Below are 13,452 nucleotides of genomic sequence, written 5' to 3'. Positions count from 1 at the left end.
CCCCCCCAGTCAACTAAGCAGTGCACTTAAGCCAGTTAGTGGAAGTTACCCAGAAATACAAGTCCACTGGCTTTCTCTGCAGTTTTCACACTGGTAGAGCTAGAATTAAGCTGTTACTCAATGTGCAGCCATCTTGGAAGTCAGAAGAGATTAACATTGATCCTACAAAATGCCAGTGTAACTGTAGGAAGGTTGCCAAACATGCAGCCAAATAAAATAAAATCACATCTATTTACACAAACCGCCTTATCAAAACACATCCTCCTGTTGAATGAAGTTCACAAAAAGTGTAAGTTACAGAATGCTGTGGATTGTAGCCATTTTAAAGGATATTACGACCAGATTAAAGTCAATCCAGTACTGAATTTACTTACAATTTCTAAACTGCTGTCTAATCTAAAAAGAAAGCTGCATCTTACCATTACAATGCTCTTCATAGCTTCCTTTAAGAAATAGGGATTTTTCCACTACTTTAAGCAGCAGCGCGTGTACAGCAAAACATGCAGTATGACCACAGAAATTTTCAACAGTATCAATAGTGAAATGCAAACATTCAGTTCAATAATTTTATTAATTTTTTAGTATAACCACTTGCAACTACTTTAGTCTTTCAATAAATTCCTGCAGTTTCTCTTTGTTGGCCCCAGAGAAGTCATCGACCTGTAAATAAACAAAGATTAGATACTAAATAAATGACCTCAAAATACATTGCCTAAAATGCTCAGGTTACACGTTAGCAAGCATGTAATATGGCACAGCTATGATCAGAACTAGCAGCACCCCCCCCCCAAAAAAAAAAGTAGCTGTACAAGTCACTATTAGACTATCATTTCCACATGAACAGCAAGGGAGTTCCAACATAACTACACAACCACCTTTGCCAAACAGGAAACCTTGTACAGGATGCTGTAGAAAGCTAGATACAGTAGGACTGCTGTGATCTTAGCCAAAAATACTATAGCATCTGTCACAGTACAAGCCTGTACTCAAGCTATGTACCCTCACATATGGCAAATACTTATGTATGGGATTTCTTTGTGGAAAGAAGTTTCAAAATGTTTGTGTTCCTTGAAGACAATTTGGGAGCTCTGTTCAGAGAAACAAAAGTCTGCCCTGCTAAGAGACCGTACAAACTGCAATTCCTATAACAGAACAGTAAAAGGTCACCTTTTGTATTAGGCACTGGAAAGCATGCAAAGAAATTCACGACTGAGTGGCCGGGGAAGACTAGACGTCTAGTTGAGAGGGTAACCCCCTTACCCGAAAGGGGGACTGCCTGTGGGTCCCATTCATATTCATATGCTGTGAAAGGTGTCTGCTGAGTGTTCACACTGCACAGGCCTATTTTGTGTATAGACTTAACTGGGTCATTCAAAAACAGATGTTCCATGACAAGTTGCAAAGTATGTGAGCATCTACAAGTTAATGCAGCATAGTTCTGATAAAGGAGACACAAAGCTACAGAACCCAATATCTTCCCGGTTTGTGTGGGGCTTCTATGGTAGCTTCATTTGTCAGTAAATGTTCTGCGAGCATACTTGTGGTATCAAAAAAAAAAAACACAAACTGTCCAGGCAGCAGCAGGAAACTGCTATATCAGTAGCTTTTATTGTAAAATCTCAAGCGCTTTCACCCAGACTCAAATGCAGGGCTTTTTCAAGTGTAAAACACATACCACACAAAAACACTCCCATTTAAATACCCTCATTCATAAAAGAGCACCAAAAAGATTTAAAGCAATATACACAATCCTACATCTAAAATACTAAGCAAAGATGCAGTGATTTTGAACAATGCTACATTAACCATTCACAGTGCCTCATATCAAATACATAACTCCTCAATATTAACATTCACTTAAAGTCAAAATAAAAAGCAAATAAAAATTCAATCCCTATACAGTCATAATTTAAACAGTATTTTAAAGGTGCTGAAATTATAAAATCACATAAATGCATTAATGTGTAAAAATTAATTAGCAATAGCTATATATATATATATATATATATATATATATATATATATATATATATATATATATATAAACCAAAAATTACATTTTCAGCTCTTAGAGATGTGGTTGTTCAATCCTGGGGGTTGAGCTGCATTTAATTTCAACTGTCAGTAGGTTTCCTTGCAGCTTAACCAGTTCTCCCAATCACCAATCCTAGGATCTACGCAAACTCGTTCCAGGATTCCTAAAAGAAAACCTGTGTGGTTGGGTTCCATATGCAAATGTCTATACAGTGCATTGTTCCAGTTTTTTCCTAATGTAGTATGCTCATGTGTAAGTGCCCTTTCGGATTTCCCTACATAAAACCTGCAATCGGGCCAAATATACTATGCCTCTGGTGGTACAATTACCTTCCTAAAGTGCACAATACTTCGTGTAGTTGTCCAAGGAAGGTGACAATTGCTTTTATGCAATATATTTGCAATATCCACATCTTCCACATTTTCTTGTTCCTTGGTCCCCCCCGAAATCTACCTATGTCATTGTTCCTTTCAAAGAGCCTTTTTAAGTTAGTCCCAATTTTAAAGACAAAATTGGGATTCTCTCCCACCCTGTGTACTATGTCTATTAAAAATTTCAACATTTTTCTCAATTAGATCTTTGATCTCCCTTGAAGCGGTACTATGTTATACCAATGCCCTTTTAAAAGTTTGCCAGTAGGCGCACCCACAGAAGTATTCTGAGGTACTACCTAACAAAAGGAAAGTACTTCACACCCCATCCTTCTATAACCTTATCAGCCACCTCCTCATACTAATAGGGTAACCCCTTGCTCTGAATGACAGACTCAGAGATCCCAGCTGTCTGATGGGAGGCCTGCTGTGAAAAAGAACCTTGAAGGTTTTGCAAAGGAGAGGAGACAAGTGGCACTCCTTCAGACCAGTCATGAAGTTGGAAACAGCTGCTAGATGGACTCTAATGGTGGAAGCAGAGGCCCCTTTGTTGAACAGTTCAGCCAGATAAATAGTGGTTACAGAGGCAAAGAACAGGTCTAGCTTCCGATTACATGACCAAATAGAGAAGCTTTTCCATTTATCCCTGTAAAGTTTCCTGGTGGATGGTTTATGAGAGACCAAGATATCAGATGGGTGAAGAGGGTTTCCTGCCTAGCAACTAACGAAGTGGAGAAACCAAGCTGTCAGCTTGAGTGGATAGATTCAGGGGAGTTAGCCCTTGTGGGTGAGCTATGAGGTCCTGATGAGTGTCTAGGATCCAAGGTGGTCAAAGGAAGGGAAACACTTGAGGCCAGAATGGGGCAATGAGGATCACTTTGCTTCTCAACCGAATATCTTTCTGTAGAGAGAATCGGAGGGTAAGCAGAAAGGAGACCTGTGGGCCAATCATGGATTAGAGAGTCTCTCTGCTACTCCAAGAGGGGGAAAAATGAAGTAGCTTTTGCATTTTGTCTTTGAAGGTGAGGCGAAAAGGTCGCAGCATGGCTGGCCCCAACGGCAAGACTTCCGCCGCCAGAGACCATTCGTGAGGATGAAGAATGCATCTGCCCAGTCTGTCCGCATCATGTTGGAAATCAATCAGTTGGAAGCTATCGCCCATTGCCAGATTCTCATGGCTTCGTGACACAAGGGGTAAGATTTGGTCCCTCCCAGTTTTATGTACCAGACCACAGACATGTTGTCTGACTGAACAATCATTCAGGGTGGAAGGAGCGGATGAAAAGCTTGCAACACTAGCAGCACCAACTCCAGAACATTGATATGCAAATTGACCTCTACATCGGACCACATGCCTTGTACCGACTTTCCCTGGAAGTGGCCCCCCACCCCATCAGGTATGTGTGGTCCATGTGGAGCTGGGCTGTGGAACCTGGAAGGGGTAACATTTTCATCTGTACTCATCCAGCAGAGGAGATCTTATTTGCAAATGTTGGTGATGAGAATGAGCTCAGGGGGGGTGAAGACTGGGTATCCACCGGGCCTGAAGGAGCTATTGTAGTAATCATGTGTAGTCTGGCTAAGGGTAGTCTGGCTAAGGGAACTATAGGGATGGCTGCAGCCATAGATCCCAAGGCTTGAAGGATTTCCCTTGTAGACTCCTTGCTTCGACAGTACCACCTGACCTTGTGCCTTTAGTCTCTGAAGCCTGTGGAGAGGAAGTGAGATCAGGCTTGACTGGGCGGGGAATATTACCCCTATGAATTCCAGTTGTGATTGTTGAAGGTTAATGTATGGTGATGCCTAATGATTCAGCAAGAGCCAGTGTGTAGCTGAGGGCCTTGACCAGAAGATGCTTGCTGGGGGCGGAGAGGAGCCAATCGTCTAGGTATGGAAATGCCTGGAATCCCTGAAGTCTCAGATGAGCTGCAAGACATTTCGTGAACACCCTGGGGGCCATCAAGAGACTGAAAGGCAGGGCTCTGAATTGGTAGTTATTGGCTCCCAACCAGAAGCGAAGACTCCTGGAGCACTTGTCCATCTTGATATGGACGTACACATCCCGGAGATCTAATGAGCACATCGATCCAGAATGGGGCCTCCAGTCCCCGGTTTTCTTTGGCACCAAAAAGAATGAGTAGAATCCTGATCCGCACTGGTCTGGGGGGACCTGTTGGATGGCTCGTTTTTGACAGCATTTCAGAAACTGCCTCCTCCCTTTGACTGGGTGGAACATCGGGGAAGGGATTTCTGAGGTCTTGGGTGAGTTATTAGTGGAATATGGTAGCCTCTGGTAATGACACTCTGCACCCACTGATCGTTCATAATGGAGAGCCAGGTGGTTTGGTGCAGAGAAAAAACACACCCCCCAACTGCTTCCGGAGGAAAGCAATCTGGCAGCGCTGATATGGTCTACCCAAGAAGGAATCTCTGGAGCCCTGGTTCTGGGGACCCGCTCTGCCCTGAAAGGGCAGTCTTCCATTATTGGAACCCCCTCTGCCTCTGGAGGAGTCCTCACCACGTGCGTCTTGGAAAGGACCTTGAGACTTGTGCCACATCTTTCCTCTCCTCTGACTCCTGGGGAAGGAATGCTGAAGTTTGAAAAAGCATAGGCCAAAAGCAGACAAGCTTTTACCATCTTGCTTACACCTGGCTACTGTATCCTTGACCTTAGCCCTGAACAGAGCAGATGGCTCGATAGGGACATTTAGGAAGACTCGAGTCCACGAGGTCACAAATGCACATCCAGGCATGGCATCTCATGACTATGCCTGCACCCGCAGCTCTAGCTGCTCCTTCGGTTGAGTGCGACAGCAACCTCATGGATGAATTGGATATGGATTCTATGGTGGCAAGTAGGGAAGCAACTTTGTGCTCCATCAGATACTTGACCCGTGAGAGTTCGGAGATAAGCTCTCTGGAGCCTCGTAAAATGTGCCAGAAAGTTCAGAGACCTAACCTCGGAGGTCGCTGACAGACTCTTCCCTAACCTGTCCACTGCCCAGGACTCTGTTGGGGGGGGGGGGGGGGTGAATAGCAGGACTCTTCTGCAAAGGTCTTTTCATGGCTGCCGCCGCCACCACCACAGCATCCACTGGCAAACCAATGGGGTTAATCCTCTGGAGGGGAGATTACTTTGATCTCCTGGGGATGGCCTCAATGGAGTCAGGGTTCTTCCAAGCCCACTGCACAAGTAGAGGGCAGAGAGCAGGCAGCCTGCAGGAAACCAGATTCCTCCGAGGAAGGGTTGGAGGACTTCCAGTCACCACTATGTTTCCAGATTTCCATGATGTCTCCAAAGGAGACAGTTAGGGGGTGACAGTGGGGACCCTTCCCCATCATAGTCCGTATCTTCCGTAAGGGACTCTTCTGGGGAGTCCATGTTTCCTCACACCCGTTTCCAAGGGGGTTCTTCTGTGGGAGCATCCAAAAAAGACTCAAAGGGAAATGCAATGGACAAGGGTTTCCTGGGCCTTTTGAGTCCTGGGGTGTGGCCTTGGACAGCTACAGCTCATAACGAACTGGGGGAATAACCAATGGAGGAGGATTGCTAGCAGCAAGCGCCCTCACCATCACTCGGAAAGCGGGCCTGACCTAAGAGGGATGGGAGCCCGAAAACCAAGACAAAATCGGAACCGGGGGTCACATCCCACTCCAGAAGGTCTGCCCTCAGATCCGAAGTCTGGGCTGAAAACTGTCTAACAGAGACTGCACCCCCCCAGGAGCATGAGATTGAGGAAGGGTGGGTTCTGATGGAACCAACACCCAAAGGGGTTTTGAGGCCTCACGTCTGTTGGCACCGAGGAAGGAAGTCCTCTAGTAAAGGTTGGATAAATGAGCCTTGGAAAAGAGGGATCCAAGGGAGGAGTAAATAGGGGTTGCTAGAGAAATCAACCCAAAGCCTGGAGTGGGATAGGGTCTAGACTGATTTGAAATTCCCCTGGCGGTCAGCAGCTGGTCAAGAAGGTGCACCACATCCAATTAGGAAAGGCTCCTGGTGGATCTCACCGATGCCCCTGAGGGAGAATGAGGCTGGTCCAAAAAGGGGCTGCAGGCTTGTCTGGCAAACTAGTCCAAAGTAGATGAGTATCAGGTCCGTGGAGTCACAGAATGGCAGACTATTCCAGTTTTGCAACTGGTAAAAGTATGGTCGGAGCCATGAACAGGCTTTGAGCCGAAGTTAAGACTGTGGTGGATGACAAAAACGGTTCTGAGATAGTTGTCAGAACAGATATCTGAGCAGAAATGGGCAATGTCTGCACAGAGAGAAACAGATATGCTGGGTACCGATGCAATAGACCATGCTGTAGTAGTCAGTGCCAGGGTAGGCACCGAAGGTGACCTCTAATCTTCGTTGGAGCTGAACTCTGAGCCGATGTAGTTGGCACAGTGATGTTTAGACTGTGACTTATGGGCCTTGTGCTTGTGACTTTTACCAGCTGGTAAAGAGGGGTCCAATCGAGGATGTTTTGTCCAAAGGAGGGGCGAGACCTCAGTTGCAGAAAGCCTCCGAAAAAGGTGAAGCAAGCAGGCCCTTAAAATCTGTTTCGTTACAATGTTCATTCTGCGTCCGCTGACTGAAACTAGCACAAATATCGCCGACAAATGCAGAATGCCCAAACAGTAAACACTTTCATGGAGGTCACAATTTGTTTACCACTGCAAGAAGAGCAGTGTTTACACCCCGTAGTTCCCTTCTTTTCTGACATCCCAGAGCACACCACACAAAAGGGAATGAGAGGAAGTGGAGAGAAAGGAAATAATGGTAACAAGATACCACAACCTGGTAAGAGACATACCTGTGCATAGAGCTGAAGCAATATAGAAAATTAAGAACAGATTATAAAAGGAGAAAAAGGTTTTCAAACTAGTAAACACATCTGAAAAAAGCCCTTTGCTGAACAGCTTGGTGAAATGCTGCTATATGGCTGCACGGCAAATGAGATCGGAGGTAACTGAGCAAAGGGCATTGTGGGTAGCAGCTTAGCTAGAGAGTTTTTGGTGCACGCAAGCTTGGTACAAGTCCAACTCTGAGGGCTCGGAACCGTACCCATCAGTGATGGAATAGGAAGATTTATCAACTTCAGATTGATTTAATTGATTGAAACTGGTACATATACATTGTCATTTTAATTGATTGAAACTGGTACATATACATTGATGTCATTTAAAATCTCCTGCATTCATATACATTGATGTAATTTAAAATCTCCAGAATTTTACTAGAATAATCTAGTGTTAACCAAGACCATACCACCCCCCTCATCAGGTTTCATACTGTGGATCTCCCTACCTATCAATTTGTCTAGAATTTGTTTTTCTTCCATGGTCAAGTTGGTTTTAAAACACTTCCTCCTATTTTTTTTTATCAATATTTAAAGCATAAATATCAGACGCACAAACCTCCTCAAAAACTTGCAAAGCCAAGTGGAGGGGAGGATTACATGCACCTGCTTTCCTAAATTGAACTATACCTCCTCCATCAGGGTGATCAAATTAGAGCAAAATTCAGTTCTTATAATTTTAGCTCAATAAGGGTATCAAACAAACCTCACAGATGGCACAAACCTCTCAAAAAGGTGAAAATGTTCCAATCTTAATACAAGAGTCACCTTAACTGGGTCCACAACTATACCTTCCCTTTTGGTTTTCACTTGACACGTCCCTATTCCGGTGAAAAATCCTGCTCACTCACCTCCTCGTTCCCCGCCAGCAACTGTGTGCACAATAAAATCAAGCCCCACCTTCGGGTCCAAGGGGTTAAGGTGTTTTTAAACCTGAGGTTGGTGAACTAGTGTCAGTTGCATCAGCCAAGGCATGTGGGTTACCTTCCATCTATAATCACCTCTCCACTACCATTTTGAACCAAGGCCACAGTTTCAACAGTATTAGACTGTCTGTACACTCTGGTTTTAGCTATGTTCCCTTTGAAAACACAAGCCCTGCTCTCACTATACTGTTGTAGATCCCTAAATAACTTTGCTTCCTTATATCTTCACACTTCCTTTCTACACGGGTGAAACTGTGCTCATATATATCCTTAAAGATAGTCATTCCTGATGGCTTTTTCTGCATCCTTCAATAAATCAACTCAAGGCTCTTTGAAAGGAACGACAGAGGTAGATTTGTGTTGCAAATATTACAGATAAAGTAACTGTTACCTTGGACAACTACACAAGTATTGTGCACTGTACCACTAGAGGCATAGTATATTTGCCCCCATGCAAAGATTATCCCAGGTTTTATGTAGGAAATCCAAAAGGGCACAACGTATTTGTGAGCATACTTAACATTCAGAAAAAAGAACTGACAATGGAACCCAACCACACAAGTTTTCTTTTTGGAATCTTGGAACAGGTTTGCATAGATCCTAGGGGTGGAGATTGGGAGAACTGGTTAAGCTGCAGGGAACCTACTGGCAGTTGAAATTAAATGCAGCTCAACCTCCAGGATTGAACAACCACATCTCTATTAAGCCCTACTTAGTTAAGAGAGCTGAAAATTGTAATTTTTGGTACACACCCCACACACAACTAATTTTTGCACATTAATACACCTAGTTTATTATGTGATTTTCACACCCCACACACAACTAATTTTTTACACATTAATACACCTAGTTTATTATGCGATTTTATTTTTTCAGCACCTTAAAATACAGTTTTTATGACTGTATAGGGATTACTGAATTTTTTTTGCTTATTTTGACTTGTGAATAGTTTTAATATTGAGGAGTATGTACTTGATATGGGCACGGTGAATGTTTAATGATGCAGGGATTACTGAATTTTTTTGCTTATTTTGACTTGTGAATAGTTTTAATAGAGGAGTATGTACTTTATATGGGCACGGTGAATGTTTAATGATGCAGTGATTTTGAACAAAGCTACTTTGCTTAGTATTTTAGATGTAGGATTGTGTAGTTGCCTTAAATCTTTTTGGCACTCTTTATGAATGAGGGTATTTAAATGGAGTGTTGTGTGGTTTTACACTTAAGCCCTGCATTTGAGTCACGGTGAAAGCGCTTGTGAGATTTTACAATAAAAGCTACTGATATAGCAAGTTTCCTGCTGCTGCATGGACAGTGTTTTTTCTTACCAGTCTGGTATACAGCCATTTGTCTTTGTTTACATACTTGTGGTATCAGTTATCTGCTCATGTAAGATGCAGTAATGGACATCACCTCAATTCTAAAAAGCAATGGATGATGTCAAATGATTTACTGGCAAGGCCTCACCATTACAGTTTTTAGGAAAAACACTCAAGTGTAGGACTTACCTTGGTAATTACGACTAAAGACAACCTAGAACTTTCTTTGGACACCAAGTAAGGTTTAGCTTAACAAGGCCCTTGCTGTGGTTACATTCCTTCAGAGTGGTCTAGAATACATTTTTATAAACGCTTTCAGACAAAAGGGATGGTATATATTTAAATAGTAAAGACAGCAGAAAACCCCAAGATAGACCAGACAGAATTTAGGAATTGTTGGCTGCATTCAGTTCCCTGTCGCTGGATGGGGACAAAGATAATTACAGTGGTGGGTAGGATTTCAGTTTTAAATCCAGCCAGTCAAAATGTCAGCTGCTGTATACAAACATGATTATTCAAAGGCGGGGGGTGGGGGTGGGGGGGAATAAAGCCATAAAAGCAAGGCTAAAAACACCTTTCTAAATAGGCACTTCAGATCAAAATACCTCACCAAGTCACATGACCTAAGAACTGGTCTTAAAGGGTCAGTTCCACAGAATACCCTTCTACCATCTGCATGCAGTTCTAAAATTCACTTCATCTCTACATTCCGTTTTATTCCTTAGCTCATCTTTTCTACTGCTAGGTGCAATTCCAAAACTACAAACACTTTAGTACGACTGCTGTCATCCTCTAGAACATGTTTATATAGTGCATTACTTGTCATTCTTCCTGACGTCATTTCAATGTTCTCCAATTACATCTTTCATACAGCTTAAACTATTTCTGTAATTTGCATAAAAACCAAAGACCTAGCTCTTACTCACTGGATGTCTATAGGAATCACTGCTATGAATATATTTGCACATGTTGCAGTCTACATGGAAATGTATCAGACAGAAACCTTAGTAGATTTACAACAGCAACTGTTTTATTGGTTTATTTTACATCTAACAGCATGCATCCAAAATATGTACTCAGCAACCTGGTAAAGAACAGTTGTACAAATATGCTGTTAAGTGCTGATATCATTTAAGAATTTTAACTTACTTTAAATGTAGAGGTTGAAGCAGTCTATAACGTCCTCCAACACAGGAGGGATATTGCTAAACCTCAATTCTGACAGTAGTGAGGAGTGAAAAGATCTCCAACACAAGAGGCTCTAACTTAAGATTGTTTGATGTATTCTATGGATGTTCAATCTGCAATATTAGGAAAAACTGGCAACAAGCATCTGATAGGTATAGGGGGTCAGTACTGACTTTGTGAGTTAACTGTTTAAAAGATGGTTTAACAGTCATTAGATCTGATGAAGCACATGTTTAGAAAGGTGCAAAAGCTCTTCTGTATTTTAGCCTTGCTTTTATTTTCCTTTGAATAAAATATGCAGCAGCTGCAGTGGTTGACTGGTTGGACTTCTGTTCATTTTTTTTTTACTTAGCTGGTCAATGTAGAGAAAATCTTTGTAGACTCATTTCAGTAACATTTCTGAAAATGTGCCTAGGATGAATGCTATATCATTCAATCTGTCAAGCGTATGGAGGTTAGTCAGGCTGGGTGCACTCTTGGCTCAGTCCTTGAGATTAACAGGAAGGAGAAACTTGCCACAACTGTACATGGGCAAGTATTCCTCTGATACAGTCTTGTCCTTGATACCGCAACCCCACCAGCAAGTCTCATTTCCCCTTACATTATGGCTTTGAAAGACTACCCTTCACTTCACCAAAATAGCACTGTTTTATGGGGGGGGGGGGGCATTGGCATGCCATCTTTAGATCTTTAAACCCCAGTGGTAAAAAGTGGACAGTTTCCTGTACTACGCCTACCCTGAAGATCCCCAGTTTCTCTCAATGAGAGATATGGGGGGGGGGGGGCAGTGGGGAAATGGTGAAAACTAGATTACATGAACCAGCCCAATGTAGGGTAAAAATGCAGAAAAAGGGGAAGGTTGGAGGTACCTGGATAATTCAACAGTACTGTACCAAGTTGAAGGTTGTGAAGAGGGCCAAGGCTGAGATGTAGTTCCTGCAGACACTGCTTGCAAGTCGCCTCTGAATAGGGACAGCATACAGTGGGCCTACCTGTCTGTATTATGGCCATCATCCTATTCATTGCCGCTGTCCTAGCTTTTGGGAAGATTTCCCCAAGGAAGAAAGGTGCTTGGCAAGAGAACTTTGTTGCCAAGTAAAGGCAAATCCAACCATAGCATGTACAAAGGATCAAATGGCAGCCTCCAGGATAAAAAAGTGTTGTGGCGGCTTTTAGACTTAAATTGGAGTCTCCTACTGCATCCTGGTGGAATGGGCTTCAACATTCCTAGGAAAACATTTACCATGAGTCAAGTTAAAGCCATCTGAAAAGTGGTTTCCCCTTCTATTTGACAAGGGGAAGGTAGATTTCTGATTCAAGTACCTATGCACAGCCAAGGAAAGTGAAGCGTGTTTTGTTCCTTAAGATTATGCCCCCCCCCCCCCCAACTGATTTCCCTCCTTGGGATTAGCCAGAGTAGGGGAATGGAGAAGGGCAGCAACTGCAACGGTGAGCAATTCTAACTTCTGTTATGGGCAAGGTCTGCTTGTACAGCTAAACTACTTTCATTACTCCTACTGCTGTAGTGGCCTTTAGGCTATATTGGTTGATTACCAAAGTCTATCCAACCTGGGAGGAGTAGAGTTAGTCCTAGCAAAGGACCTAGAAACTAAATCCAGTTGATAATGCTTTGTAAGTGTAAATGAGATTATGCAGCTACTTCTAGAATACTTCCACCCCTTTCCAGTATGCCATTGTAAAGCTATAGTATATACCTTGATGCAGCCTGGAAACCTTTGATATTATGGGAACAAGATAATAGAGAGGATACTCACCTAAAAATAGGTCTCAACCTAGGCACCAGTATGCAGAAGCTTGCCTGCCTGTTTTTTAGGTTCTATGTAGAAAATGCTACAGATGGCTTGATTCAAAGTAAACTCTGAAGCCACTTTGGGCATGAATGAGGGGTTCCCTGTGGCATGCTCAGCCACCATGAGAGCTTTGCTACAGTATACATTAGGATTCCCTGCCTAGGGCAGCCAAACATCCATCCAGTATATGAAAGCCTTAAGATGTGCTATATATCACACGTACTCCTTGCACAGCATAGGGCATGGAGACATCTGTACTACCATCCTCAGAACTGAAATCCCCAGTAGGAATGCCAGTCAAGGAAAACTGGAGGTAACCAGTACATCCAGCAGAGAAATGGACTACAGGAAGGAGTGAATACTGCAACAGTGAAGGGAGGACATCTACTGTTATGGCAAGATTACCCAACTGTACTACTTCCTTCCATATCACTATTGCAGTATTCATTACAACAGGGAGTGTGCCAAAGCTCAGAAGGAAGGAGCAGCAGAGCTTTCTTGGAAGCCATTAAGGGACGGCCCTAGCAGTGTCCCAAGGAAGTTGAAGCAGCAGGCTCAAGAGGAGGCAGTGTCAATTTTTCCAAAACCAAAATCCCAGGGAAGAGTTAACAGGCTTCCTGGGAGGCCTAATATGAAGGGCACCTTTAAGGAACTGTTTAGCTTCAAATCTGGAGGCTAAAGAGAAAGGCATACCGAGACGGCAGACAAGTGGGCCTTAAAAGAATAGCCCAACCCAGCATTGAGCAATTCATACAAAACAAACCAATGGAACTACAGAATGTGGTTCTAGGTTATGACAAAATGGAAAACACCTATCATTTGGTCAAGTAAGATTTCCTGGCCTCCTGCAAGACCCTAAGCATGTCCTCGGGAAAAAAAGTCTGCAGAGCCAATCCCATCACCCACAGCGTCAGTTAAAGAGAACGGGTAGGAATGATTAAATATCACTTTTCTTGTG

General features: G+C 43.1%; 1 protein-coding gene across 1 annotated transcript in view; it reads right to left on the bottom strand.

Annotated features, from left to right (window-relative positions):
• Positions 1-552: 552 nt before the first annotated feature.
• The window catches only part of LOC122793208 (thioredoxin-like), a 96,273-nt gene continuing 83,373 nt past the window's right edge, over positions 553-13,452 (bottom strand). The window contains exon 5 of the mRNA XM_044061043.1: positions 553-660. Coding sequence (XP_043916978.1) covers positions 598-660 — 63 coding nt within the window. The 3' untranslated portion in view covers positions 553-597. The remainder of the gene's footprint in view (positions 661-13,452) is intronic.

This window comes from Protopterus annectens, chromosome 2.part0 (genome assembly GCF_019279795.1).
Source record: "Protopterus annectens isolate FY-2018-M chromosome 2.part0, PAN1.0, whole genome shotgun sequence".
Classification (NCBI taxonomy): Eukaryota; Metazoa; Chordata; order Ceratodontiformes; family Protopteridae; genus Protopterus; species Protopterus annectens.
This window is presented reverse-complemented; position numbering and strand designations above follow the sequence as displayed.